General features: G+C 39.8%; 6 protein-coding genes across 14 annotated transcripts in view; 2 read left to right on the top strand and 4 right to left on the bottom strand.

Annotated features, from left to right (window-relative positions):
• The window catches only part of LOC107225143 (nephrin), a 196,471-nt gene extending 194,610 nt beyond the window's left edge, over positions 1-1,861 (bottom strand). For all 6 annotated transcript variants that reach the window (XM_046740185.1, XM_046740183.1, XM_046740184.1 and 3 more), the window contains exon 1: positions 720-1,861. In XM_046740185.1, the coding sequence (XP_046596141.1) occupies positions 720-792 (73 nt within the window). In that variant the 5' untranslated portion in view covers positions 793-1,861. The remainder of the gene's footprint in view (positions 1-719) is intronic.
• Positions 1,862-8,723: 6,862 nt separating this feature from the next.
• Positions 8,724-17,169, bottom strand: LOC124294594. 4 transcript variants are annotated; one of them, XM_046740512.1, is made up of 5 exons: positions 17,113-17,169; positions 16,807-16,978; positions 11,350-11,652; positions 10,726-11,066; positions 8,724-9,482 (listed from the first exon to the last, which is right to left on the bottom strand). In XM_046740512.1, the coding sequence occupies exons 2-5, from the start codon at positions 16,837-16,839 to the stop codon at positions 9,098-9,100; spliced, it is 1,062 nt and encodes a 353-aa protein (XP_046596468.1). In that variant the 5' UTR covers positions 16,840-16,978; positions 17,113-17,169; the 3' UTR covers positions 8,724-9,097. The 4 variants fall into 4 exon arrangements, with proteins under 4 accessions (XP_046596468.1, XP_046596469.1, XP_046596467.1 ...); XM_046740513.1 differs by lacking the exons at positions 16,807-16,978; positions 17,113-17,169 and adding an exon at positions 12,145-12,517; XM_046740511.1 differs by lacking the exons at positions 16,807-16,978; positions 17,113-17,169 and adding an exon at positions 12,159-12,517.
• A 354-nt stretch (positions 17,170-17,523) lies between these two features.
• Positions 17,524-22,350, top strand: LOC107225308 (transmembrane protein 145). Its single transcript, XM_015665736.2, has 4 exons — positions 17,524-19,389; positions 19,610-19,747; positions 19,832-20,087; positions 20,234-22,350. The coding sequence occupies exons 1-4, from the start codon at positions 18,487-18,489 to the stop codon at positions 20,422-20,424; spliced, it is 1,488 nt and encodes a 495-aa protein (XP_015521222.1). The 5' UTR covers positions 17,524-18,486; the 3' UTR covers positions 20,425-22,350.
• A 459-nt stretch (positions 22,351-22,809) lies between these two features.
• On the bottom strand, positions 22,810-23,367 carry LOC107225180 (peptidyl-tRNA hydrolase 2, mitochondrial). Its single transcript, XM_015665555.2, has one exon. It carries the CDS (start codon positions 23,365-23,367, stop codon positions 22,945-22,947), a length of 423 nt encoding a protein of 140 aa, XP_015521041.1. The 3' UTR covers positions 22,810-22,944.
• A 25-nt stretch (positions 23,368-23,392) lies between these two features.
• On the bottom strand, positions 23,393-24,137 carry LOC107225188 (cytochrome c oxidase assembly factor 4 homolog, mitochondrial). Its single transcript, XM_015665568.2, has 2 exons — positions 23,669-24,137; positions 23,393-23,531 (listed from the first exon to the last, which is right to left on the bottom strand). Exons 1-2 carry the CDS (start codon positions 23,771-23,773, stop codon positions 23,421-23,423), a joined length of 216 nt encoding a protein of 71 aa, XP_015521054.1. The 5' UTR covers positions 23,774-24,137; the 3' UTR covers positions 23,393-23,420.
• A 95-nt stretch (positions 24,138-24,232) lies between these two features.
• On the top strand, positions 24,233-26,008 carry LOC107225137. Its single transcript, XM_015665489.2, has one exon. The coding sequence runs from the start codon at positions 24,490-24,492 to the stop codon at positions 25,729-25,731; it is 1,242 nt and encodes a 413-aa protein (XP_015520975.1). The 5' UTR covers positions 24,233-24,489; the 3' UTR covers positions 25,732-26,008.
• Positions 26,009-26,176: the final 168 nt, after the last annotated feature.

Genomic DNA, 26,176 nt, shown 5'->3' with positions numbered 1-26,176 from the left:
GTCAATGGGAGAGAATGAACGATACGTCGCTGTTATAATTTATAGTCAGTCAATTCTAAGAAATCATTCTTATTTATTTATATATTATTATATTATACGCGAAAATCCTGACGCATCTCCTTTCACTTTTCGAAACGAACGACGTTTGAATAACTATTGATATACCGCATAATCGAAGATTGAAATTAATTGTAAAATCGACGACGTCTTTGTTGAACGGAATTGGCTATAGATTCCGTACACTTGTAGCGTGTACCAATTTCGCCGGGATTATTGGGTATACAACACAAAGCCAGCTGTGGGGGGAAAATAATGTACTTTCGATAATTGTCCGCAGCTGCCGATCATTTGTTATTAGCAATACATCAACGAGCAAGGAGGATGATAGCTGCTTGATAAATGAGCCAAAACTCCTCCGGGGATAGAACGGTATTGTATTCCGTATTTTGCGCGGGTGCTTGTCGTGTGTTGTAATAATCTGCAGGTTTCGTCGCCGATTCACAGCATCGTTATACGTGTAACGCCGTTATCAATTACGCCCTAATAAATTGGACGCAGGTGTACGGTGTTTTTTTTCTCTCTTTTTTTTTTCTTTAAATTTATCTTTGTTTCGCAATTCGTACAACGCCGATAAAGATGAGTAAAAAAGAGAAAAATTATCACGACGAATCGTACGTACGGTTGGTTTTATATTCTGTGATAACGTTTTATTTTCTTACCTGACACAAAAGCAGCCACGTAAAGAGCGACGAGCAGGGGAAGGAAGAACTTCATTTCCATCGATGCATCCATTTCGGCGATTCGATAATATCAGTCGATATGCACAACTTGTGTTTATAAACTTACGGAGGAACTATGTTTCCAACTTTTAATATCACGAACTTGTTGTTTAAATGTAGAAAAAAGAAAAACGATTGTATATCCACAAAGAAAACTGTACAGCTTACGGTGTATAATAATTATTCTTCGATGATTCACAGTTATTAAACACGATACTAAATACCTGTTACACGTACGTAATTTATTTATAATTATTCGATTTTGAAAACCGATTCGTTCAAGAACAGATCCGGAGCAATCGTCGTATCGTTATTGTCCAAAATTTATTCACTTTCTTTAACTATTCGTTCACGATGGGATATAGATGGAACACTGTAACACGAATATAACCGACGATCGACTCTCCTCGCATTTATTACCGGTAGCCCAAAAATTAACCGCGACACATTTGGCACGTGATTGAACGCAGGGCATTATGGTTGTTTGTCTTTTGTTTGGAGCGTCGTGAAGTTTGCAGCAGAATTTTAAATAACTGGCGAAATTCACGCAACACGGTTCTATTAACTCACTTGTTACAGTATTTACAGTCTGAACGTAGCCGCGGTAAACCGAAAACTCCTCGAGATGATAAATCAAAATAAACGCACTCACAATCCTTCGATATATCTCGTTGCACGCAGGAGATGATCGTTCACGATTTTGCACCGATCGGACGATATGATTTCTGTTTCGTTGCTCGAATCACGAGTTACGTAAGATAGGCAGTAATACCTTCACTATTGGCACGAATTTTTCTTCTATCGATATCATTTCTTCCTAGGCTGTGATTTCGATGCTCGATTTAATCTCGGAATTATGAATCACGGATTAGACGTCGAGCTGTTAGAGGTGGTTCATCCTGTTGGCCAGCTACCAAAACAACCACTGCCGCCGGTTTAATCCCAGACGCACGTGCGTTACTCCGGTAAATTGTTGTGTACACATGTAACAACGCGCCGCGCATCCGTTCGCAAACTCCTGACGACGAATTCGCGAGAGAGTTTACGCCCGAGGGAAGAATCGTGGTATAAAAAAAATAAAAAAAAAAAAACGCGAGAGGCGAATGCAGCCTCGGCAAGAAAATAAACAAACGAACGTCGACACTCGAGATATCGTAATAGTCAGCTTGCACTTGAAGTTGGCGCCGGTCCGCACTCGGTCTCGCCTCGATTAAACAAAACAACAACGCGGCAAAGACGCGAGACCGTAACCCCAAACACGAGTTGTTTATTCCGTGGTATCTTGAGTTCGGAGAGACGAAGACACCGACCGTTCATCCCTGCGCATAGCAGCAGCAGTTTATCGCTGTTGTCATTAACTCTTTACGGAGGAGGGAAAACAAATCGAGAAACCACCGAACGTTGAAGAACCGGCGCCGGTATCGGCCGACATCTAGAACTGATCTAGACCGGCTCAATCTTTCCCGTGAGTCGTGTCTCCGGCCTCGCGGCAAACACAATAACAACAACAACAACAGCAGCAGCAGCAGCGGCAACGATAACAACAACAACAAGAACAACAACAAAGACACACAAATCAACGCGCTGCGATTTCTTGGTTCGACGAATTTCTCGCATTTAACCGAAGCACGTTCACCGGTTCACCTGTGAGCCCCTCTGTATGTTTTCAGTCGCTCTCCGACTCTCGGCGTACTTCACACCGCACTTTTTTTTTTTTTTCTTTTACTATACCCGCGAGATGACGACGGACGCCGTTTCGTTCTCGGTACACTCGCGCCGTTTACGCGCGTTCGCTCGGACCTCTCGGAGAGGAGTAACCCGGTGCCCTGAGCGGCGAGAGGGAGCCGGGGATACCAGAGTCGGAGCCTCTGGCTTTGCCCCCGCAGAGATCGACGGAAACAGCCGAGTCCTCACGGAGGCTATCGAGAGGGTCGTGCGCGCGCGCGACGTGCGCCTCCCCCCCCCCCGCCCCACCACCGCCGCCCCTCGCAGCCTCCCGACGATTCCCTACCCTTTGAGCCTTCGCGCTCCGGGAGTAACCGGGAGCAACCCGCTCGTCGGACTCTCTACTCTCTCTCTTTCTCTCTCTATCTCTTTCTCTCTTTCCCTCGCTCGTTCGCTCTCTCCCTTTCACTCCGCTCGGGAGCGCCAAAACTTCTCTTCTCGGGAGATGAGATGAGATGAGATCCCTACGCGCGCCTACCAAAAGACCCTGAACGATGTTGTCGGACTGATTGTGACTTGATTTTTATTCACGTTTAGGGATTTTTGGGATAAATATTGTAACGACAATGTGATCGAACAGAGGATTGGTGAGTGTCGATGAAAGTAAGCTTATTTAATTACTTACATGTAACTGAAGATAAAGTCCGTGTCATGGTGGGAGACTATTTTCAGATACTGTAATAACAATTACAGTTATGTCAACAACGTCAGAGAAATCGCGTTGTTCTGTCATTTTTTCAACTTAAAATTTATAGGGTTCGTTCTCGTCTGATTCTATTCGTAAATGAAATATTCAAATTCATATCGTCAGAGTCAGAGGCTTGCGGATGACAATTGAATGTCTTTCTTACCGAATCATACATTTTTCATCTTTAAATTATGTCGATTATACATACATACATTTCCGATTGTTTGTATCTATTGACGAGATCTAAAAAAAATCTGTCTTATTGTCAAACAATTTGTAAGAAGTTCTGACCATAAAATAAACTGTTATTCATTAAAATCGGATATACAGGTATGTACGATTTTTTTTACGGTAAATAGCAAAACAATGCAAAATCTTTGACGCTCATAACGACGAGGTGTTTCAGAATATTTCCTTTATAAATCACAGAGATTTTTTTGAGTCAAGTTTCACTTGGTTGCACGTTAGAACCTCTGTTTTGTCATGTTCCTGTTTCGACACATTTTTTACCTGATTGGACGTCCTATACGTATGTACACCCCATGCATTCACATCATGCCCTTGTGTACGGTATGTTATTTAATGTAAGTAATTAGTATACTATTTGTCGGACCTAGATCACGCCTCCGGCTTGATCTCCGTAGTTTCTACAAACCACCCTCTTTAGTTTTATTTCCTCGATATTCTTTCCAACTTACTCTGGTACCACGATGTATCGCATGCACTACTTTTCTGTCTCCTCTGTGTATATTATGCACGCCTTACAGATCATCTATAAGTCCTATACGTAGTAAAAGTATCTCTCTCTCTCTCCTTTTCTACCTCCTACGAATGTACATTTGAGAATTACAGCTGCTGGCGATGCTGACGTCGGTGTTTGATGTATAAGGTACAAAGTGGGCTGGATAAAAAACGAAAGAAACGAACTAAAAAAAAGTTGGTATACTTGGACGGCTTTCAAATGGATAACTTATAGGTATGTATTATAACTCACGAATGGAACTAGATAGATACACATTTACTCTTATATGCATGTGAATACGCATACCTGTACACCAGGTATAGAAGGATCGGAGTTTCTTATACCCTGCATATACTTGCCGGAGTGAATGCGTCTCGTCCCATCTTTAGGCCACTTACTGCACCATATACATGATACACCGATCGATCGCGTCGATTTCAAATTCATTCCAAAGAATTTATACCTTTACGATAACCAAATCCCGGCATGCGAGAAACTTACATTCTCCAAGCCAACGAATATCGTTTCATCGAATTGTCTGAGAATCTACAAATGCATCAGATTGCTTGAAAAACGTTTAGAATTTTTTATTTTTTTTTACTCCGATATCACGATACAACGAAGAATACTTCCCAGATGATTGCGAGCTTAAAATACCAGTGCAGTTTTTCTTTTCATACTAGTGCGAACAGCACGTGTATAAGCTGTAGCACACAAGTCTAACGCCGTCTGTACGTCACGTGTGCTACGGAAAAAGGGCATCACTGTACACAAGCTAAGTGTGAGAGAGAGAGAGAGAGAGAGAGAGAGAAATGGAGGTCTAAGGTTAACGTCTGTCGTATCGCCCTCCCGAGAGTAAAATACCACGTATATATTTACATGTGTGGTGTATACACACACACACCGGTATGCACATGTCGCCTGTTCGGAGTTGGGGGAAATGTTCCAGAAATATATGTTTACGTATATGATACAGAGCAGGTTGATAAGTGCGGGGAAAAAGAGTCCATGAGAATTTTCAACGAGCAAGGTTTAAAAAATTCACGTATGCAAACACACATATACATACGCAACTCTGTAGTCGCACTTCTGCGTGCACCCTTCAAAGTTTTCCACATATGTTTCTTCATCCCCATGTCTCAATCTGGTGTTTATTTAATAAAGCAATTTTGTCCCTCTCCAGTGTTTTGCTTGGTTTTATTGGAAAGTGTCCTCATGACGTCAGAGCCTGGTTGTCAGCGCCATTTTTTCACCACGTAACCTAAGTTTTTAATTTCAATGGAGACAAATCGTAATTTTTGTCGTTTAAAATTATACTCAAGTCATATACACTAATGAAACGTAATCAATAATATACCTGTTCAACCATCCGCACGTGAAAAAACACGGTCAACGGTCAGCTATCAGCCGGGTTTCATTATTTTCTTTTTTTTTCGCCAGATAACGCACTGCAAAGTGAAAATCCCAACAAGTGCACCAGTATATGTTTATCTGAAGACTGAAAACAGCCGCAGCTTTATTACGGCTTCGATAATAATCTGCAAATTTTAATGTAAATTTCAATTACAAAAATACTTGCACAACGATTTTCTCCCTTTTTTCACTACAAGATACAAGTAATAAGTGAAAATTGTAATATAGATTGTTATGACTGTGATCCCGTTTTATTTTTGTTCTTCTTTCACAGCTTCGAGTTGTTCTCCACTTCGGTGGGGTTTCGCCTCGCTCCAGCCGAGTTTGAGCTCCTGCAGCTGCCGCTCTATAAGCGTCGTAGGAAAGTAGGTATTGGGGTATTGGACACATTTTCCACTTGCCCTGATAAAACAGTTGGTCGTCATCGTGAACCGGAGCAGACGTCTGCCAAAACCTATCAGTTCGATAACAATGGTAAAGAAAAGTATAACTTACCTAAAATGGAATTTATATGTATAGCTATGCATATAGCCACAAATCTCGCGTGCACCGTGAAACGCACACGATATTTATGGTACGAAATATAAATATTACAAAACATGAAAATAAGATATAAAGTTTTCTGTTTAATGCACCTATTTCCGCCCTCCTTCGATCCTTTGCCTACTTTATTATACCCCTGAACGAAATTAAAGTGTATACCATGTATATAAATTATACTTTGACGCAACTTTTACCTTGTTAGTGACACTGTTAAGACGATGAAGTAAGCGCAGAGAAAATGGAAATAGCGGTAACTATTGCAGTTAGTAGTAGCTCGTTCGTAATATGATATTGTGATTTTAAAAATTGCCACTAATTCTCGATACTCGGGTGATACGCGATCCTGCAATGCAGCTACTTAAGTGCTGCAGCTTTATTGAGACTGTCTGTTAACTATTTCGATATACTTCACGCTATAAAACTTTTCCGAGAATTAAAAGAGCAAGGGGAAGATGAGGAAGGAGAAGAATTCCATTTATACATCTAACTTTCTACGTATATACCACGTGCAGGAATTGACTTCCGGCGTATAGAGTGTGAACTTAATTATCGGTATCCGATATCTCACTACTCTGTCCCGATACACACACATACGCACGCGCACAGAATTTTTTCGACAACCTTCGCGATATAACTCGCTTTAAAATACGAGGAACACGAATTGAACGCCACAACTTCCCTCGCAGGTGTAGAATCTTCTATATCTTTCCATTGAAATAATCGACCTGCTTCTTGCGTTGAACTAAAAACCGTTGATTGCAAAAGAAAATAAAGAGAGATCAGAATACCAGAAAAAAAGTAACGATTACGGTACGCGAGAAATTCTCCTAAAGATTTCACGCCGTAGATTGCACTAATTGAATTTGCAAAAAATACAAAGGAAGATCAGGTTACAGTGATAAAGCTTTTTGAAAAGTCTATTGCCATTACATAAGCGGTATTGAAATGTAAATCAGTATCACTCGGATCGTAATTTATTCTAAACTGGATAAAATCACGTTGTGAAAAATGGTTGTAAAACCATTTCATTTAATCAAGATGCTGCAGATGTTTTCAGACGATTACTTTGCCCCGGTCTCCTCTATCTCACCCCATTTGTATACTCGCTGTTGCTTATTCTGACTTCGCTTCGATAAACTGTTAAGAGAAAATATTATTCGATTTTTCCTGTACGAGGCGGATGAAAAAGTTGTGTATCAGGTTGGGCGGAAAGAGAGAAAAAAAAAGAGTTGAAAAAACCTCTACAACACACAGCCGTGTGTATCGACGGCGTGCTCCGGAGTCCGATGAAAAAAATTTCCCGTAATAGCTACAACTCACTGTCAGCGTGTCCGGTGTTAAACGGGGATAATCGAATGCTGAATTCGAACCATTCGAACGTATAAAACAAGATGGACGTTACAGGTATTCCGTGAGAGTCGGGTAACCTGAAATTAGGCACCGGCGCCATCCGCGGGCGCACAGAGCGTATCCAATTATTCGTGATTCAGGTTAGAAGCGCACGTTGCCGCGATAACAAAATTCGAACCCTGTTACAAACGTGCCGTGCGTATGTACGTGCATTATAGATACACGCAGAACGGGGATGCACCTCGTGATGTAAACGCAATTTAACCACACCGCGTCAAACGTCCTCAGTATCACCTCTCTCTTTCTCTCTCTCTCTCTCTCTCACTCTCTCTATCCCTCTCCCTCTTTCTCTCCCTCCAGCCGTGACGGCGTCGGACTCGATTAATTAACCCCGAGTGGGACAGGTGCCATGCCGTGGCAGAACCTGATCGCTGCAGTTAGGGACTGACGGATCACTCTTTATCGTGAGGTCCTCTAAGCTTCGGCTATTATACATATATACCGGTTAGGGTGACGAAAAGCGGGCGGCATTGTCGGATGAAACTGGGTCGTTGCCTGCATTGCGGGGGAAAAAAATTTTCCCATTTTTCTTCACCTTCTTAGTTTTCTTTATTTTCCCTTTTTTTTTCTTCATTCTTTCGGTTTTTTTTTTTTTTTTCTTTTTTTTTCGCGATATTCAGGTCTCGGGTTACCGATTGCGGATAAAAAATCCCACCCTCGCCGATTTTACCCTCGAATATAAAGGAGCCGCAGGTTGAAATATATTCGCACAATATTTCCCGCCGTAACTCGGTGACGTCACAAGACTCCAGCCAATGGACCCGCGACGCGGCTGCCTCGAAACTCCAGGCTCATTATACCTAATAACGTTTGAAAAATCATGATCATACCTAGTCCTAATGGACTTGGGAGCGCATATCGGAGACCAACTTGTATGTAACACGAATAAGTGAGCCAAGACAGTGCGGGTCGGACACTGAACCGCGTTTACCCCTGAATTAAACGGATCATTCGAGCCGTATTACTGCACCCCAGGGCAACCTTATGAATATTTCATAATCAACACATAGCTGGAGCGTAAGGAGGACAGGTTGGTAGGCAGATAGGAACCGTGCGGAGCTGCAGGCGGTTCCACCATCCTCGAAACTTTCATCATATTAATTATTTCGAAATATGTGGATTAAATACGGTTCGAGTTGAACAGTCGACCCACCACCTCGCACTCTCGCCCTCATCCTCATCCCTCGCTCATTCTCTTTCCGCATACTCGTGCTCCCTGCACATTCACCCTTGTACGTACGTATAACGCGGCGTAATAGAGTTTGCTGAAAACGTCGAGTTTGACTACCTCGCAGCGTGAAAGTTATCTCCTAATTTTCAAATTGCGAATAAACCGGTATACTCGTATACCAGTTATTTCATACTTTAGTTACAATTTGTGGAGAACCCGCGGTTCGAGCGAGACAAAAACAAAGCTGATCTATAATGTTACGACATGTTTAATCGAGAGGATCGGCATAACTTGTGAGTTAACTGGTAGTCTCTGTACAGGAATACTCGAGTTCATGTTGTAAAGCTACATATCACTGATCAGTATTGGAAATTGGGTATCGTTTATACATAGAAATTCATAAATCGCTGTGTTTAAAGGAAATACTTGACTGATCGTACGATTCCAACGTGATCCTTGATCCGAGTTCAATTTCAATCCTCCGTTGCATATTATACGAGGAATAAGAATTCCAATGAAATTTTATTCGACAGCTAGGATATACTTATTATAAGTATATCCAATTTCCGTCAACATTTTCCACTTCAAAATTGGACAATATTTATCACGCGGTGAATCTACACAAATCACATCACTCGATTATTACCACGTGACGGAGTATGAAAGGGAAAATACGAGGAATAACGCGGACTGGGTACAGCGGTAAGAAAAAGTTGATTTTCGTCGAAGCGATGTGAATGATGCCGATAATCTGGATCCGAGGTAAGGAAATAATCCGGCCGAGGATGAGTGTTGATTCCGTAAAGAGGCTGGAGCTGATCAACCGACCAGCCTTCGTGGCCGAGGTAACCCGTCAGAGAAACTTGGCGGCTGCCGCTGCAGCACGTCGGGTTGACGACGTCGTACCTCGTCAATGAAACGAGCCTTAAATCGGAGACGTCGGACGTATCGGACGAAGCCCGCGGTGCACCCGGCTGGAAGTGATCCTCTTCGTCACTTGTCACGTACAATCTAGAACGAAACGAGAAAAGATATTGTCTTTTTTCCCTCTTTTCCTCGCGCCCCTTTTTCTCTTCTGTTTTATTCGGATAATATACCAATCGAATATTCTCTGTATTGGCAATGAAAATTTTTGAAGAGGTTATCTTATACCGACTGTAAGTATGAAAAAAAAACTGCTACCCAAAGAAATGAGTATTACAGATGAATAAAACGACAGGAAAGAATAACGGCAGACAGCGACCGTCTTCTTTATCTCTACATACCTATGCATATAAAACTAAACGTCTCTCTGTCTGTCTCTACGTATGTTCCCTCATAACGCCAGAACCACCAAACTGATATTGATTCTTTCATTTTTTTTTTCTGTGAATGCTACAACGTCAGGCCAGATTTTAGGCTTTATTTCGTTACAACCGAATCAAGAATCTTGAAGATGTATCGATATTTGTAAGACAAGTCTGAACGGGACGACACACTTATACGAACGCTGACTGAACCTTGACAGATAGAGGAAAGTTATGTTCAAGAGTTGTCAAGGTCACAACAAGCTCTAGAAAAAATTCCGCGAGAGCGTATAATTACTACGCTTAACAGTTTTGGCACAAGGAGCTTTTAGTTTCTTTTATAAATCTGCAACCGTCTGCTTGGGAGGATCTTCCGATCCGCGTGAATACAGTTTTAGTATTACCCTATTTCCGTCTGTGTCGGTTCGAGGTATCGCGGGGTGTAACGCAATGGCTGGGTTTATTCTGCAGACACCCCAAAAACTGTCCCGACCAATTCCCACATTGCATTTACCAATTCATATTCTCCCCGGGTTTTCCGTAAGCCTCTCACTCATGTTCCCTCCGATATCATCCCCTCGGCGTTTCCTTACGACGCTGTATAGGTATATAGTTATTTTTGAAAGTGACATTCGTATAACGATATATCGAACCCGGCCGACGCTTACCTCATTCTCGAGAACGCTGTGCCGAGTCTTTTTATCCTTTCCCCTTTAATACACAGCGGATCGAAAACGATGTTAAATTTTTAATAGACGGTTAGATCGTCCAGCTGACTCCGCGTTTAACTAGAATAATCTTCGCTTTTATGCTCTTCGCGGAGACATAATGAAACGCGGTGTACAAGGTATATACGGTACAGGTATATGTATCTTAGTACTGTTACCAAACCGCCTCGCGCGAAATTAAACGCCGTCGATAAATTTTAAACAAAAGGATCTCCGCGTATACGTCTCCTTATTAATTACCCTCGGCTAAGGTTGTCGTTTGTATCCCGAAGGGCCGCGGATTCTTCGTTAAAGGGAGATTGTTGAACGCTTGCGAAATTAAGCTTCTCCTCGAAAAGCAGCTTCCCCTGCAGGAATAGCCCGGCATCCTTGACAGTTGGCAGTTTCCTCCTCGTTCCATCTCCGTCTTCATCTCTGTAATATCCAATGGCGAGTTTCTCCACACCAATTTCGCCTCCGTTCTGATTACCCTGTACGGCACTCCCGATGATTCCGTATCCACCCACACTTTCGGCCACGTGCCGCTCGTTTATCTCCAACGGAAACTTGAAGGCGCCATTGTACGGATAGTCTGAAATAACCTGACGAAACGGAAATAGAATGATTAGAATCACACCTAATCTCACGTACATTCATCGTTCAATTTTACAATTAAGTGACCGATATGAAATATTTCGACGAATCGTTACCTTCAATATTCACAATTTAATTTATTCTAACATTCATGATTAGTTATATCAGTATATTAAATGAAAATGAAGCACATATTTACTCATCATCGGTAGGTCTCTAATTTTTTATTTACCTCTACGTTAAAATTAGTGGAATAGGAAATTTGTACAAATTGTAAATGCCATTAATTACCGGTTGCCGTTTTTTCCCATTGATAAGCCCGAGGAAATCACGAGCGAAATTGGCTAGGCTGGTAATCGAAGCGACACGGTCGCTGTCCCGAGTTTTCGAACGGTTTCGATCGTGTCCTGAACGCTTTGACGCGACAGCCGCGTAAGGGTGATCGAAATTAGAGAGAATGGCCGTTCCCATCGCTGCCGACACGTAGGGGTGCGGGTTAAAATTCCTCGGCGTCAGGTCGCGTTCCGGAACGATTGATTCCAGGGAATGAACGCCGGGACAAACCAGTACTGATGCTAACAGACCTAGAAATCCCTGAAACAATTAATTCCCCTTTAATTCTGTACCTCTGCCGCTAATATGAATCGTCCACACGTCTAACTTTACTTTTCTTTTCTTTCTTTTTCCTAGAAGCTTATGCTCCAAAACAGTTTCGAGTAGATATACCGTATCGGTTCTGCATACAGATTCCGGTTTGCATCTTGGCTAATTGTAAGTGAAGTGTCGGTAACGGAATCTGTATGTAACAGAACCGGCACGGTAAATCTACGCAAAACTGGTTAACACTAACATTCTAGAAAAAGGTTTGTGTCTTGGCTAAATGAAAGTGAAGTGTCGGTAATGGAATCTGTATCCAGAAGCAGCCCTGTCTATGTCCTGTTTCAATTATAAATTACCATTTTTGAATTATCAACATAATAATGTAACTGCAGAGATCGAAGAACAAAAATCAGGGTTATACGTATTACAAATTGCACAATATCGTGATAAAGTGAAATATCGCTAGCAAAAATTTATATAGAAGACCTGTCAGATCGTACAAAAATCGGATGAAACTTCGTGAAAGAGCTCGACATGGCGAGGTTGACCTGATAAATATTTTAACTTGATTATGTCAAATGAGTGCCGAGAGAATCGGTAGTGTACAACATTCACTAAACACATGTAACACACGGTACTTGCGAAACAGAAACACAGTTGCAGAACTCGGTTAATCAGAAACTAGGTTTTATTTATCGACGTTCAAATTTATACGGTGCGAATTTTTCCTGCATCATTTCCGAACACTGTATCGAAAAAATGGAGAATTGTGACGGATATAAGGAACGAAAGATTGTCGGGTGACGATCACAATACACGCGAGGTATAAGGCACCTAAGTGATAAACGCAAACTCTGTCGGAGAGCTGTGGGTATACAACGAGGATGGCAATGTGCCGAGTTTTTATACACCTGTGAAAGAGCAGGATCTTCTCCCGCCCGCGCCATTTTTAGCATCGCGGGAATATTTCGAGCACGTGAGAATAGAGGAGAGCTGCAGAGGCGCCTAACAGACCGAGTAACTTGCGCTGTGTGTATTATGCCGGTTAATTTCACAACAAGTTGTTATACACACGAGTATCGCATCATGTGAAGTGAATAATTTCTCGGTATCCCAGATGTAATACCTGTACCAATTGCGATATAACCGCTTGACTCCCACCACTTCACGCTCGAATTATATTCTTAATTGTATTATCCAAGGATAAACGCGTAAGAGCAGAACGAGCGGAAATCTGCACGGGCTGTTAAATAAATATGCGTATATATAATCGGGAAAATTTCATGCAAATGTCTTGTGCATATTAAATTGATCGTGAGAAAAGTGATTTTTTCCGTACGCACATTTTCGTATTTTTTTTACCAAAATTCGAACATCTTTGCAGAAAAATATTTTATGGACGCTATAACTAAAATCAGGCTAATCATCAGCATCTTAGAATTTTTTCACGTCTGATTGTGAGTATATTTTACGAAATATCTTGTCAACTGCTCCATTTTTCTGCGTGTACGATCAGTTCCTCTAGATCCACAGGTTGGAATGAGTTTCACTAACAATAAGCCTGAGCCTTTGTTCATTATCATGCTGCCGAGTTTTTTTTTTTTTGCTTGATGAAGGAAATTGAGTGTTTTAAAAATAATTACAACCCGTTCCCGACTAAATCTATATCTTCCTTGTCTGTCAAAGTCAACTTATTATATATACCGGTGTCTCAAAACTTTTTGAAAGTTAATTTACTTTTTTTCTCAACAAATACAGTTGAGCATTTTATCCCTCCGGCTTCCCCGAGGGTAAAATTTAAACGTGGAATTTGTTAGACGTTGTAAATTAAACGACGTAAAAATAAAAAAATAGAAGAAAACCCAAACATTTCGCGTTTCAAGCGTACGATTTTAGTCTCAGTGATTGTCGGTCAAAGTTTAAAAGTGGCTGGGACGGCGAATAAAAGGAGAGATACAAAATGGAAGTGGGTTGGTTGGTATGTATACTGGATGGGAGGTGAAAAGGAAGACTTACCCTGTACAGACGTACACGAAAAGGTGAAAAGCGGGTTGGGGGAGGCGGAATGCGAAACGAGTCGAGGTTTAAAACGAGAAATCTGGTTTCGCTACAGTGTCAAAGGAGATCTTGAGATTCAAGCTTAGAGTTTCGAGCTAGGGTTTGGGGCGGTTTCTGAGGAAACGGTCAATAATTAAATCCGACACCACCTGCCCCGCTACTTGTTCATTCTCGGCTTGGCTTATAACAGTGCAACCACGAATATTTCTCATGCATAAATTACGGTATTTATAGGTTGAACGGATGATATTTCTTCGCGCGAGAGCTGAGAGTGAAAAGAGTCTTAATTTTACGGCTACAAAGTTTTCACAATAACATTAGCAAAAGACCAGTCAAATCTGTTAATTTGTCAATGAATTTCTGCTGATCTTATTCATTGATTCGAATATTTTTCTTCATTTTTTATTGCAATTCTACTTTCCATTTCGAGTATCTTTCTCTTTTTTCCTTTTTTTTTATCTTTTTTTTTTTTGTTTGCTAAAACAAGCTTTCGATTCCGCAAAACACCGTACGTTTTGTATTTACCACGTATCTCGCTAGGACGCAATTGGTTTTGCGAAACGAATTGACGTAAATTGTGAACGAGGAATTAATCCCTCTTCAGCGTCATAAATCCCCGCACAAGGATTTTCCACATTTTTGATCCTCAAATCAGCTTAACGCTGGAAAGAAAAATCGCACGTAATGGTACAAAGTTTCGGTCGATTCGATGTATTTTTTCATTCGCAATCAGTTCCATCTCATCGAACGCTACAGCGTAGCCAGTTTCGAAATATGTAATAATATATTTCAAGTAAGATATTATACTACAAGATTGTAAAATTATAAATATCAAATTTGTTTGCAAAATTTTTATGATTTCAGCGAAAGGAAGACTCGTTTTTCTATGCAGTGTCACCTGGTCCATTAATGACAAAAAAAAGAAATGTAAAGTAGACCCTCGTAAATTTAATACTGTGAAATGATTTTGAAATTTTTGCGTATCAACGAATCACGCAGTCGTCACGATGTATCTATCACACATACCTACGTGTATCAGCGAATCATTGGTCGTGCTTTGTTTTGTAAGAGTTGAATAATAAAAATGGGGACAACAGAGCTATGCAGCTCAATAAAGACCGTTCGAGAAGAAGTGTGCTTTATGGGAGTTCAGTGGCGGTCCAACTTATATACGCGGAGTCGTGGGAAGGACTGTGTGCTTGAAACAAACCTTTGTATAGCCTGCTGTAAGATTTGAAGTAGCTGACAATGAACGGGAAGAGATCGCACGGGCATAAATAAACGTGGACATATGGTAGCATATACGCTCTCCTTGATCCGGTGTATGCAGGAACGTTTGCGCAACGGCATTATATTTTATACTTAATTATTTGAAACAACAAATAAAAAAAAAACATCTAACTTAAAAAACTAATTACTCCGGCATAAGGCTGTATATGTATGTACCACGTGTATAGAAAGATACAGTCGTGGATATGGCGTGAAAGAGTTGGAAAAGAAAAACTTCTTCACTCGGGAAATTCACGAGCTTGTGAAACGTTTTCATCCCCCTCTCGAATGTGTATAATACGCCGATTTGATTTGATTTTTCTTCTACAATCTTGCACGGTTTTCATTCAGGTTAAAAAAAAAAATTTTCTCTCGCAATTTCACGTTTATATACATACACACATACGTACGTATATTTATATTTTTTTTTACCCCATTTCCTTCCTCGTACTCGTTTTATAAAAGTCAATTTATTCCAGCGAGATTGTTGACATTTCGAGAAGTCGCGTAGCAGGAATATGCACACCAAAGCCGGGGCTACGTAATTAGGAATTTGTTTACTCAATCTTTATTTATGTGTACAGCTAATCCCACGATAACACCGTATATTTTATACCGTGATTATCAATTTCCTTCCCCGTCGTGACTTCGATCTTGTTCATTTTTTGCTTGAAAAATGAGTGAGAACGAGAGTATAAACTATGTGACAAAAAAAAGTGCATAAATTTATCCAACTCTGTCCGACACGTCGTGACGTGTACGTAATCATTACGGAATATCTCTAGCCATTCATGTAACTCCGTCAGAGATTCATACCGCGAGTGTCGGTGAAGGGACCGACACGAAGCGTCATTCACCCGTACCTTCGTTCAGCGATTCGGTGCCCGAAGCAATACGTGCGTCCTAAAGCAAAATCGAGTTACTGTCGCCCAAGGCGTGCATTGCGTGACAATTTTTTTGACGTCTATCTTATACCAGCGTATAGATAGATACATATGTTATATGTGTACAACGTACGAATTTGACACGGGGATTTTTGCAAATATTTGCAGGGCTACAATAGCCTGCGGCTGACAAACTTCCTCGTATCTCTTTTCATACATACAACCTTTTAGTCCAAGTTTTAAAACTCTCCGGCTGTCCTCAGCCGCGCTTCAACGCTGCATCTAAATTTTTAGTTTTACGCCAATTATTGATTTTCACCCTCGTGAATTAGATTGATAATTGTTACGTACAGATTTTTCGGTGCTGAGTACAAGTCTACCGATAAAAATGTTCCTTTACGCTGCATGTTAGAAAAGAATTTTAAAAACAAGTCAGCTCAATGTTGAATATTTATATATTCCCACTAAATTGCGTTATGTAGGATACGTATTCGGCATGTAGGTTTAGAGTTGGTATAGAAAGACCTGAATAACCCAGACGATTTGATCCGTAGTGTAAAAAAAGCAAACTTATCAGTAAAAGTAAACTTAGTCAGTGACAATAAAGCTCACAATCAGTATTCGAAATTAACGGTCGAAAACAAGTAATGACGAGCCTTACATGACTGAAAACGAAATTCCAAAGACAAGAGAAAATTTTCTAATCTCGAATTAAAATAAGTTGCAGAATTTTGGCTCTACTAGTTCAAATTGCGTTTTTGCTTTATTTGAAAACTCGATTTAAATTTTTTATAAATTAGATTACCAGCGCCTCACAGACCTTAAATTACAGAATTAAAAATACTGCGATATCCCAGTTTATCTAAGCTGTAAAATTGCATATATTTACCCATATCACGATGGTAAAATGAAATGTGTGGGGGAAAAGAAGACTTACGACGACGGGGTTGCCCGCGCTGCAACTTTTCATCCCCGCTAGTTCGTGACAACCGGATAGCGGTATTTCCGCCCAGCCAATTTGACCCCATGGGAGGACGGTAATTGATCGGTAAGGTAGCAGTCGAGGTAGAAAAAAGAATCGTCGAGTCTGCTCCACCTAAACATCCACTCTGCAAAATTGAAAGAGTAAAGTAGCTGCGTCACTTTTTGCCAATAAATCTTGCTCAGTCGGTATGGAAAGCCGCTATATTGACTACCGCCAACAGCTAGCGTTGCCTTCAATTAATACCACTATAATATTTACCACTCTTGATCTCTCCGTGTGCAACGTGAATAGATTGGTTTAAAAAGTCAATAAGAAAGGATTTAAGGTAATCGCCGCACCATAGATCTCTGCAAAATTGGAGATTAGTGGGTAAGAACGGGTTTCGAATAGTTGCGAGATGCGACTTAGTTATCGGCAAGTAGTAATTTCGAATCACTAATATTTCCATAATTATATGACGTACGTTTTTCGTCGTTTTCAAAACAAAGTTTTGACGGTAAAGAACGCCGCAAATGAAAGAGAGAGAAAAAAAAAACTCTTGCTCGCAGGATAAAAAAGGGGAACCTGCAAGCGGTAACAATTTTCCGTGATTGAGAAAGCGAAAGAGGGAGTGAGGAATATCATTGGCGGATAGGTGCGAGACTGACTGATTGTAATTATTCATTAATTCGACAGTTGAAGAGAAAATACTTACGGGGCATTCCGGAGGGATCGGTAATTGAAAGTTGTCATAGCAACGGGCATTCTGCTCAAGGAGGGAGAGCTGCCAAGGAGTTGAATCCAACATCTAAATATCGTACGTACCACAATCTCGAGAGGGGATTGGAGGAGGGCAACGGACGTAAGCGTAACCAAGCGCAATCTTTTTATCAACGTGTAAATTCCTGGAAAATATCCCGCCTAGCCATAGCGCATCTAGTTGAAGTCTCTGTGCCAGTGAAAATCAATAAGAAAGAGGTGTACAGCGTGCAACGTTGATGGTATATGTCTAGGCTTGTCAGGGCGATGAAAGCATGCAACAACGTGAGAAGCAGGCTCGTACTACGATCTGTCAAACGTGAAACGGGTGAAACGTAAATCATTCGCAGGCGAGAGAGCCGTGTAGTGAGTGAATTAAAGAATTTTAAAATAAAACAAAAAGCAAACGGAAGAATGTGAAACGATGTTAGCTTGCGAAAATAAGATAAAAAAGAGAAAACACGGTCGCCATAAGTTGAGTGCGTGATGTCGATAGAATAGAGAATGAATTAAATCCTATGCAAACGACCAATCTTAGTTCGCATATTAATTTATCAAAAACGTACCATTGTGCGTGTATGATAACACAAAGGGAGACGAGATGTACATCTAATTGAACATAAACAAGCCACGGATAATAGTCCACATTCGTTATTACACGAACGATCATCTTGTTACTAACAAGAAAATTGTAAAAATTTCAGTACATCGACCCGATACTTAACAGCTGTTTAGCTGTTCGCCAACAATGATTAGAGGTGAAAGATAAAATAAAGAGAACCGAAATAAGATGCATGATATACTTGAAAGATTCTCTGCTTTTTTTTTTGAAAAAAAAAAAAAATTGTAACCTGAACTAGGTATAACCGATAATTCCGCAAGCAGATACCAAAAATGTCTCCAATCAAGTGGCAGCTCCAACGACTCGTCACCCTGGCGCTGACAATTGTGGTATTTTTCCTGACGCATTGTCAACCGGCCACATCGACTCACATAACAGGCTCCTTCAACACGCGAGACTTCTTCAGTTTTCTGATAAAGTTTGGCTTTCAAAAGACGGATCGTCACAGGCAGAAAGATTCGTTTGGATACATATTTGGCAATGTGACGTCGAGCAAGAATTTTTCCAATCCTATAACGCTCGCCGTACTCGACAGACCTCACTTTCTGGAGTACTACGGTAACAGGACAGTGCGAAACAAGGACCTCGCCTGTTCTCTTATGTTCGATACTCTAAATCAGAGCTCCTACGACTGGCACTGTAACGACAAGGGCAAGGACTACCTGCGTCACGTTCCATGCCCCCTCGGTCGCCTCTGTGCCGACGAGGATTCGAAATGGAACGTGGTGAAGGACCACCAGTTCACTTACGTCATACAAGACCTGGATCATCCAAGGTTCTGGTACGTCAGCCTTGTCGCGTGTTACAGAAACATGACGACCTGCAAGTGGCAACATTACGAAGGACAGGACGAGCTCACGTACGACATATGGCTGGTTAACGGAAGTCCGAACAGCAGCAGCGTCAACGCTCTCTCTTACCAGTTCTCTTACGACAGACAAAACACTGTCGAGCTCTACCTCCTCTTCTTCCTTTGCTATGTTATTCTTGTACCGTTTCAACTCTACGCCGCTAGAATGCAGAGGCATCCCGTCACCAGGCTCTTCACTGCCAGTTTGCTATTGGAATTTCTCGCAATTTGTCTCATTCTAATACACGTCCTCAAGTTCGCTCTTGATGGCGTTGGGTATGAACAGCTCGAAGTTGCCGGCGACATATTCGACATACTGTCCAGGGTGAGGATATTTTTACGAATTTTTTCGTCAAACTTACGTAATCCTGAATGCAAGAGTACAGCGAGACATTCCTGCGATGATTCCAAAATTGTGGAATTACATTGAACACTTATATCGAGTCTCTTCCATTTTCATCCAATATTTGGGACAAAGAAATTTGACTACTTCGTAATCTTTGTATGCTCATTAAAGAAATTTTTCTGTCGTATCGACTTTACAGACATCTTTCATGCTGTTGCTGCTTTTGTTAGCCAAAGGATGGGCTGTAACAAGAATGGAACTGACCTGGAAGCCGTTGGTATTTGCGATCTGGTTGTGCTATGGAATAGTGCATATTCTTCTTTATGTTTGGAACATGGTAAGGAAGTTCTAAAGTTTCAGTAGATATGGACTAATTTTTTTTGGTGTTGTCAATACTCACATCGCAAGAACGTTATTTCAGACGGAAGTTGACATAATCGAGGATATAGACGAGTACCAGACTTGGCCAGGCTGGTTCATCCTCCTCTTTCGCAGTGCGATAATGGTTTGGTTTTTGTACGAGCTACGAAATACCATGACCTACGAGCACAACACTCAGAAATTAAATTTCCTTTTACACTTTGGAGCATCTTCCTTGGTCTGGTTTATATACCTGCCTATCATCGCACTGATAGCTCTTCAAGTTAGCGCTTTATGGAGGTTTAAACTGTTGCTTGGTAGGGAGAAGAACTTTTTCCGTTTCTTGAACATCATTCGTCTACTTGCATAAATTCGCTGTATTCTGTGTCTTATGATTTGTATAAAATAATGATTTTATGATAAGATTTTTCACTATTCAACTAAACGTAATATTTATTCACAGGTATTACGTATTCAGCGGACTGTTTTGCGTACTGCGTTATGGCTCATTTGTTGTGGCCGACACGAAGCGAGCAGTATTTTCTGCTGGCACAAGGTGCCGACAATGGCGACGAGTTGGACGAGTTCAATGAAGCACCACATGTATTAAATAACTATGTCGAACCGCCTGAGCTTAGTAAAGTGCTAGCTTAGTGACCCAGTATCGATTGATCGGAGGGCAAGAATAAAAGGTATAAATTATGAAAAGAAGTACATTATTGTATATGAGGAAAGTGAGAAAAATAGAGAGTGAGAATAATTGATTAATCAACGAGATTTTAAAACAATGTAATATTGTGATGAAATTTGCCAAATTGTTCGGGAGTGAAAATTATTACTGGCAAATGTACATTATGCTAACACTAATACTCTGGCGTGCACTCTTTGAGACTGAAATACCTATTACGCACCATTTCATTTGACAAGTTATGTTTCTCATTGAATTTTATTACCTATTTAAATAGTCAAATAATTTGTATGTCCGTTATAAAATCTGTTTATCATAGCTAGTAAGTTTAATATCTAATGTCAACCGAAGGAAACTCTGGATATAATATTCGGATAAATGGAAAAAACGTTATCAATTTGATAGCATCGTGTATCGAAGCATGGCAAGATATTTGATTAAGGATATTTTTTAATTTACCTGTTGTTCTTTTGTGTTTATTTTCATTAATGTGAATATTTCAACTATGAAAACTACTCTAATGGAAATAACGTTTTTCATACTTTGATTGATGTATGTATATAAATTTGTAATGAGCACTGAAAAAGCCCAGTAATTAGTATTTTTCAAATGAAGTTATCAAATTACACTGGAATATTGTTGATGAAATTATGGGATATTCCACAAAGAATTTCAAACCTATGTAATATTTTACTACCTCACAATTTTTAAAGTAACTCTGTGTTTATCAACACAATTTCCTAAAAATTGTTAAAAAACGAAGTTCTTTCAGGAAACTGCAGAGAACCCCTCTAAAAGATAAATGGTTTTCCACGTGATGCAACTGCGACTCATTATTGTACGCATTCAAAAAATGTATTTCTCTATGGAATTCATACAGATCATTTTCTCGTTCTTTGTTTCGGGTTAGAAGGAAGAAAGAAGTTATAGAACTCTGCCAAATTAACTCAACTGTGTGTGTCATACTCGGTTTTTCTCATATAACCACTATAAAACTGTTATTAAGGTGCGTTGTTCATCATTGTTGCTCAAACTTGTAACAAGTGAATTATATAAATTAGATGTTAGAACGTTGAATTAATAATATTCCTATTTTAACTACAATCGTAACTTTAATTCCCAGATATATTTACATCTACCTATACATATATATTATTATCTATTACACACTTCATATTTACTTCCAGCTCTCGGCAGTTTAATTTTTTATTATACGTAACGTATTCACAGTCATGACACACAACATCATCAGTTGCGTTATCGTTAGATGAACTAAAATTTTCATCAAGCCTATCAACGTAACCACATATGTGGTTAAATGTTGAAGATCTTGATTATACCTAATTTCTTACACTAGTGAATTAATCCATGATTTTTGGAAGAATTCACTTTCAAGCAACTCGAGCCTTTCTTTCAAGCTTTACTTAAAATTGCGTTAAATTTTATACCATCCAATATCTTTGGAAGAAAATCTTATATCAAATTTCAATGCCTTGTACTAAATAATTGTCAGCCGTACCATTTTTTTTCTTATGATTGCGACACATTGCTTGGCCATTGATATAAATTGACTAGATGTGAGAGATTATTGAAACTTCCGACAGAAGTTTTTACATTTATGCACATTATTTTTATTTTTTTTTTTTCGAAAATTATGAGAGGTGCAATTGAAGTGTACTAAATGATTCGAAAATAAGTTGTATGAAAATTTGTAACTCTAGACATATACTTTTTAGATTTATTCTAGCAATGTTATTTTATATACATACCTTTCACCGTAACTTAGCACCCAAGTATAAATAACTCAGTTCAACAATTGTTCTCTTTACAACGCAGGGTGACCAAGAATACGTCAGAAAAAAATACAAAAGTTTAAAACAAATTCATACGAATTGTTTGCAGCACAATCTTTACATTCTCTTGCTTTACCTGTACGTACCACATACGATAGCTATGCAAGTTAGCGTACTTCACATGAAATGTAACTTTTTTTGCGATACAAAGTTCAAATTGAAATTTATAGTAACACAAATACCATCACAAGGGTTCTTCGTATGATAAAACTGTTTTTATTAATAAATTGATAAATAAATGGATGATGAAGTGGCAGAGGTTGTGAAATAATTTCCTTTTGAAATGTTTATATTGTACCTAGTTATTTTTTAGTGGCTGTGTTACGATTGCAATTGTTTTCAAAACAGATCCAGATTTATATGGTGCAGTTGTATTACGCTTCCAACTGATCAAAACATCCCTACAAACATACAAATGTGTGTGATACGGACTCGCATAACAATGAGAGTATGCATGTCAAAAAAAATTTTTAAATTCCAATAAAACGTACAAATATCTAATAACAATAGTACTAACGTATTTATTGTACTGTGCGAACGCAGTATACATGTACACATGCAGTGGCAAATTTTTAGGTTTGAGTTAGAAGTAAACTATGAGTCGGTCAAAATTTAAACAAAATAAGACTTTAATCATAGTAATTTCAAGCTAGACGTTAATCGGTCTATATCTTCTTTAGGACCTGGGCCGAGCCCAAGAACTGACACTGTTCCCGGAGCCAGCTGCGTTCTTCCAGCATCTTTAATGATTGCTGTAATAACACCGTCTGTTTTCGCCTTTTGAGCCAAGTCCATAAGTTCAGTTTGGCTCGATACTCTGAGGACAATTTTGGGCTGGCCGGTCAATTCCCACATCGTGAGCATCGCTTCATTGTTTTGGTTTGCCAGAGCTTCACGATAACACTCCAATGCAGCATGAGCGCATTGGGACGCAGTTTTTCCTCTGGACATGGCAATGTCAGATCGAACTATAATAGCCATCTTGCAACCGTTTACTGGAAGTGCTCGAGGACCTGCAGCGATGATAGACCTAAATTTCCTCAGAATCGTCGACATGTTCGTTTATGTGAGGTGAAAAGGAAACTGCGCTTTTAGTCTATAGCTATTTGTTACGCAATGTTTTTCTCACGCCTCTTCTTTTCGTAATTAGACATACAATTTTTAAATTGTTTTACAGGCTCCTGGCATTTTCTCCAATCTTGTGTCTCTGCTATGCAGTCCTGAAGTGAAAAATTACGATTGTTGTTTTTGCTTTACAATCTCTGATCGCTTCACTGTTTAATGCATTCATATGATATATTTGTAAATAACTCTGTGTCACATGAATCTTACATTAAAAAAGATGTAGACCATATACCTGAACTTTGTAGTGCAACTCAATGCAGCCGGTTTTTTTAAGCATACGATCAACGGGATCTTCTGTGTCCTCAGCGAGTGATTTTTCGTTATCATATACTGTCATAATAGCAATTCTCTTTCGTACTTTACGTGAATATTATTTAATTCCTCATATAAGATATTACCTCCTCTACTTAGTTTTTACTTATTACCCGTTGATATCTATCGATAACCACGGTGATATCCATATACATATTTCACAGTATACGGTAATCGACAACCTCAGTTCTTATTTTTAGGTTAGGTTAGGTTAGGTTAGGTTGCAAATATCGTGCGCTGGGTGAAATTCAGTGGAGAGCGCACACGCTCGCGTTTTTCGTGTTGCTCATTTGAGAGCGCTCTGCAACACGAAATAGGGTTTCGGAACTAATTTTCGATTGCTGGACGGTTGCATGTCGGTAACTGCCTGTGTTTAAATTACGTGATTTGAGCCGTACTACAGGTCCGGGGAATCCCGTTGTTGGTATGCGTAAAGGTATACCTATGTAAACTGTGGTTCCCCGTTCTTTTTATCAGTTTGTCACTCATAGCACTCGCTAGTAGTCAATTGCCATTGTTGGGCAAAGCTAATCTAGACAAACGCGGCACACACATCGACATATAGTTTCGATGCTTTTCACCGTCCAGTTAATCTTACAGTAAATACTTAACAGTACTTCACAAGTGCGCCTGTGAAATTGTATGTTTGCTTGCTAAAAAGTAGTTGAAAGTAGAAAAAGAACAGTATAGTGCAGAAGTGATACAATCAACGAACTCAGCCCAACGGAAGGACAAATCGACATGAAGTGCACGGGGAAGTGTGTATTCGATGATTCAAAAGATCCAATTGATTATAAAATTCCTAACAGGCAGCTGCCTTTAACAAAAAATATAATCTCAAGGAAATTTACAATAACGACCGACAGTTTTGTGTCATTATTGCCTCGCGTGTACACGGCTGTCTGTGGGACACACCCAAATTTTGCAGCGATTCCAGAATCAGTTTTTCAGTACTACGCAGTACTTTTATTGTGGCACTGTTTCGCCAAACTACTTTCTGGTTCAAGTGTGAATGATTCGGGATTTATCAATGAAGTACTACTCCTGCTCAAATCCCTAAGTAGGTCTCCTTCACCAATACCAACATATCTTCAGGGAATCGGGGACTTTTGTGATCCTGATGACTGTAATCGACAATTCGATTTACCAGTGTTTCCAAGTAACGAAAAGATTGCTGGCGTTCGATACACATTTGGAAAGGTGAATGCCAAGACACATCATTTTTATGAAGCCTATCCAGCCCCTGGAATTGCAGCTCTGCGTATAATGGCTGACTTCAAGTACACCAAAGATCCCTGCGAAGAAAACTTGTTCTGGGATTTACCAAATGGACTTCGTCCAGATGCGGTAGAATCTCATATAACATGTACTAAGCCAACTAAGAACCTTCTGGGTTGGGCACCTGCAATGCATTTAACCCCTGCACAACTGGAATTCGCACAATCACTGAACATAGGAAATGACTTTCTAGCGGAAGACTTCTCACATTTAGAACCCAAAATCTCAGGCCTGTTCAGAAAAATAAACTCATACCTTAACGACTGCATGCAGTCTTGCAAGTGTAGTTCCTATTACGTAATCGGCTCAGGAAGAGGGTCACTAATCCAAGGATTGTTTGTTGAAAAATGTGATAAAACCTACAAGTTTGATAGGTCTGTTATGTACTGTGATGGAACGATATCTATTAATTCGCAGTATAAACTAAGTGAAAAACTGATAGTAGGTACAGCGGTTTCAGGATACCGGATGTGTAAAGAACCAATTTGCGGCAAGCATTGTTGGTGTTGCTATGATTTTGACGAATATGAAAAAGTTCCTAAATCTTGGATTCGTTCTCGAAATCAGGTATTCACATTTGGCAGTGTTGGAAAATTGAATGAAAATTTATACGTCACAGCTGCTATTTCCAAGAGAATTCTACAAAATGAGGCCATTCTGAATACTATGAATCTCCCTTCGGCGAGTTGGAATATTTATCATTAATAAGACCTATGATTGTAACTGTAACGGTATCTGAATGAAGTTGGGAAATTTAATTTCTGTTAAGTTGTCACGACATTGACAGATACATTTCCATACGCAAATTAACTGCTAGGCATAAAAAAGAGACCAAAATATTTCCTAAACTTTTTTCACTGATTGTATCGAGAATTGTATGTACCATGAACTACAATCTTTTGATGTTTAAAATAAATAACAGATTTTCCATTGATATTGTAACGAAAGGTGTATGTGTTGCTCTTGAATGTATGAACTTATTTGCCTTTATTTCTTCCTGTTGTAAGCTGGGGAGTGATGCCTTAATTCCTCGAAATGTTTAGTATAGTCAATTTGTTAAAAGAAATACGAAAACGTTGATGTTCCCAATTCAGGGATCATTGTCATAATGGTACCGTGTCGTACTTCGTATTTATGAGATTAAAAATTC

This window comes from Neodiprion lecontei, chromosome 5 (assembly GCF_021901455.1).
Source record: "Neodiprion lecontei isolate iyNeoLeco1 chromosome 5, iyNeoLeco1.1, whole genome shotgun sequence".
Classification (NCBI taxonomy): Eukaryota; Metazoa; Arthropoda; class Insecta; order Hymenoptera; family Diprionidae; genus Neodiprion; species Neodiprion lecontei.
This window is presented reverse-complemented; position numbering and strand designations above follow the sequence as displayed.

What these genes read in the sequence shown, in the direction of transcription:
- LOC124294594 (XM_046740511.1), bottom strand. Translation starts at nt 12,194, where the DNA reads ATGTCGAGCTCTTTCACGAAGTTTCATCCGATTTTT. An exon ending in CGAAGTTTCATCCGATTTTT is followed by an intron (nt 11,653 to 12,158) that starts GTACGATCTGAC and finishes TAATTGTTTCAG; the next exon opens with GGATTTCTAGGTCTGTTAGC. An exon ending in ATGGGAAAAAACGGCAACCG is followed by an intron (nt 11,067 to 11,349) that starts GTAATTAATGGC and finishes CCGTTTCGTCAG; the next exon opens with GTTATTTCAGACTATCCGTA.
- LOC107225308 (XM_015665736.2), top strand. Translation starts at nt 18,487, where the DNA reads ATGTCTCCAATCAAGTGGCAGCTCCAACGACTCGTCACCCTGGCGCTG. An exon ending in TATTCGACATACTGTCCAGG is followed by an intron (nt 19,390 to 19,609) that starts GTGAGGATATTT and finishes TCGACTTTACAG; the next exon opens with ACATCTTTCATGCTGTTGCT. An exon ending in GAGGTTTAAACTGTTGCTTG is followed by an intron (nt 20,088 to 20,233) that starts GTAGGGAGAAGA and finishes ATTTATTCACAG; the next exon opens with GTATTACGTATTCAGCGGAC.
- LOC107225137 (XM_015665489.2), top strand. Translation starts at nt 24,490, where the DNA reads ATGAAGTGCACGGGGAAGTGTGTATTCGATGATTCAAAAGATCCAATT.
- LOC107225180 (XM_015665555.2), bottom strand. Translation starts at nt 23,367, where the DNA reads ATGTCGACGATTCTGAGGAAATTTAGGTCTATCATCGCTGCAGGTCCT.
- LOC107225188 (XM_015665568.2), bottom strand. Translation starts at nt 23,773, where the DNA reads ATGACAGTATATGATAACGAAAAATCACTCGCTGAGGACACAGAAGAT. An exon ending in AGTTGCACTACAAAGTTCAG is followed by an intron (nt 23,532 to 23,668) that starts GTATATGGTCTA and finishes TTTTCACTTCAG; the next exon opens with GACTGCATAGCAGAGACACA.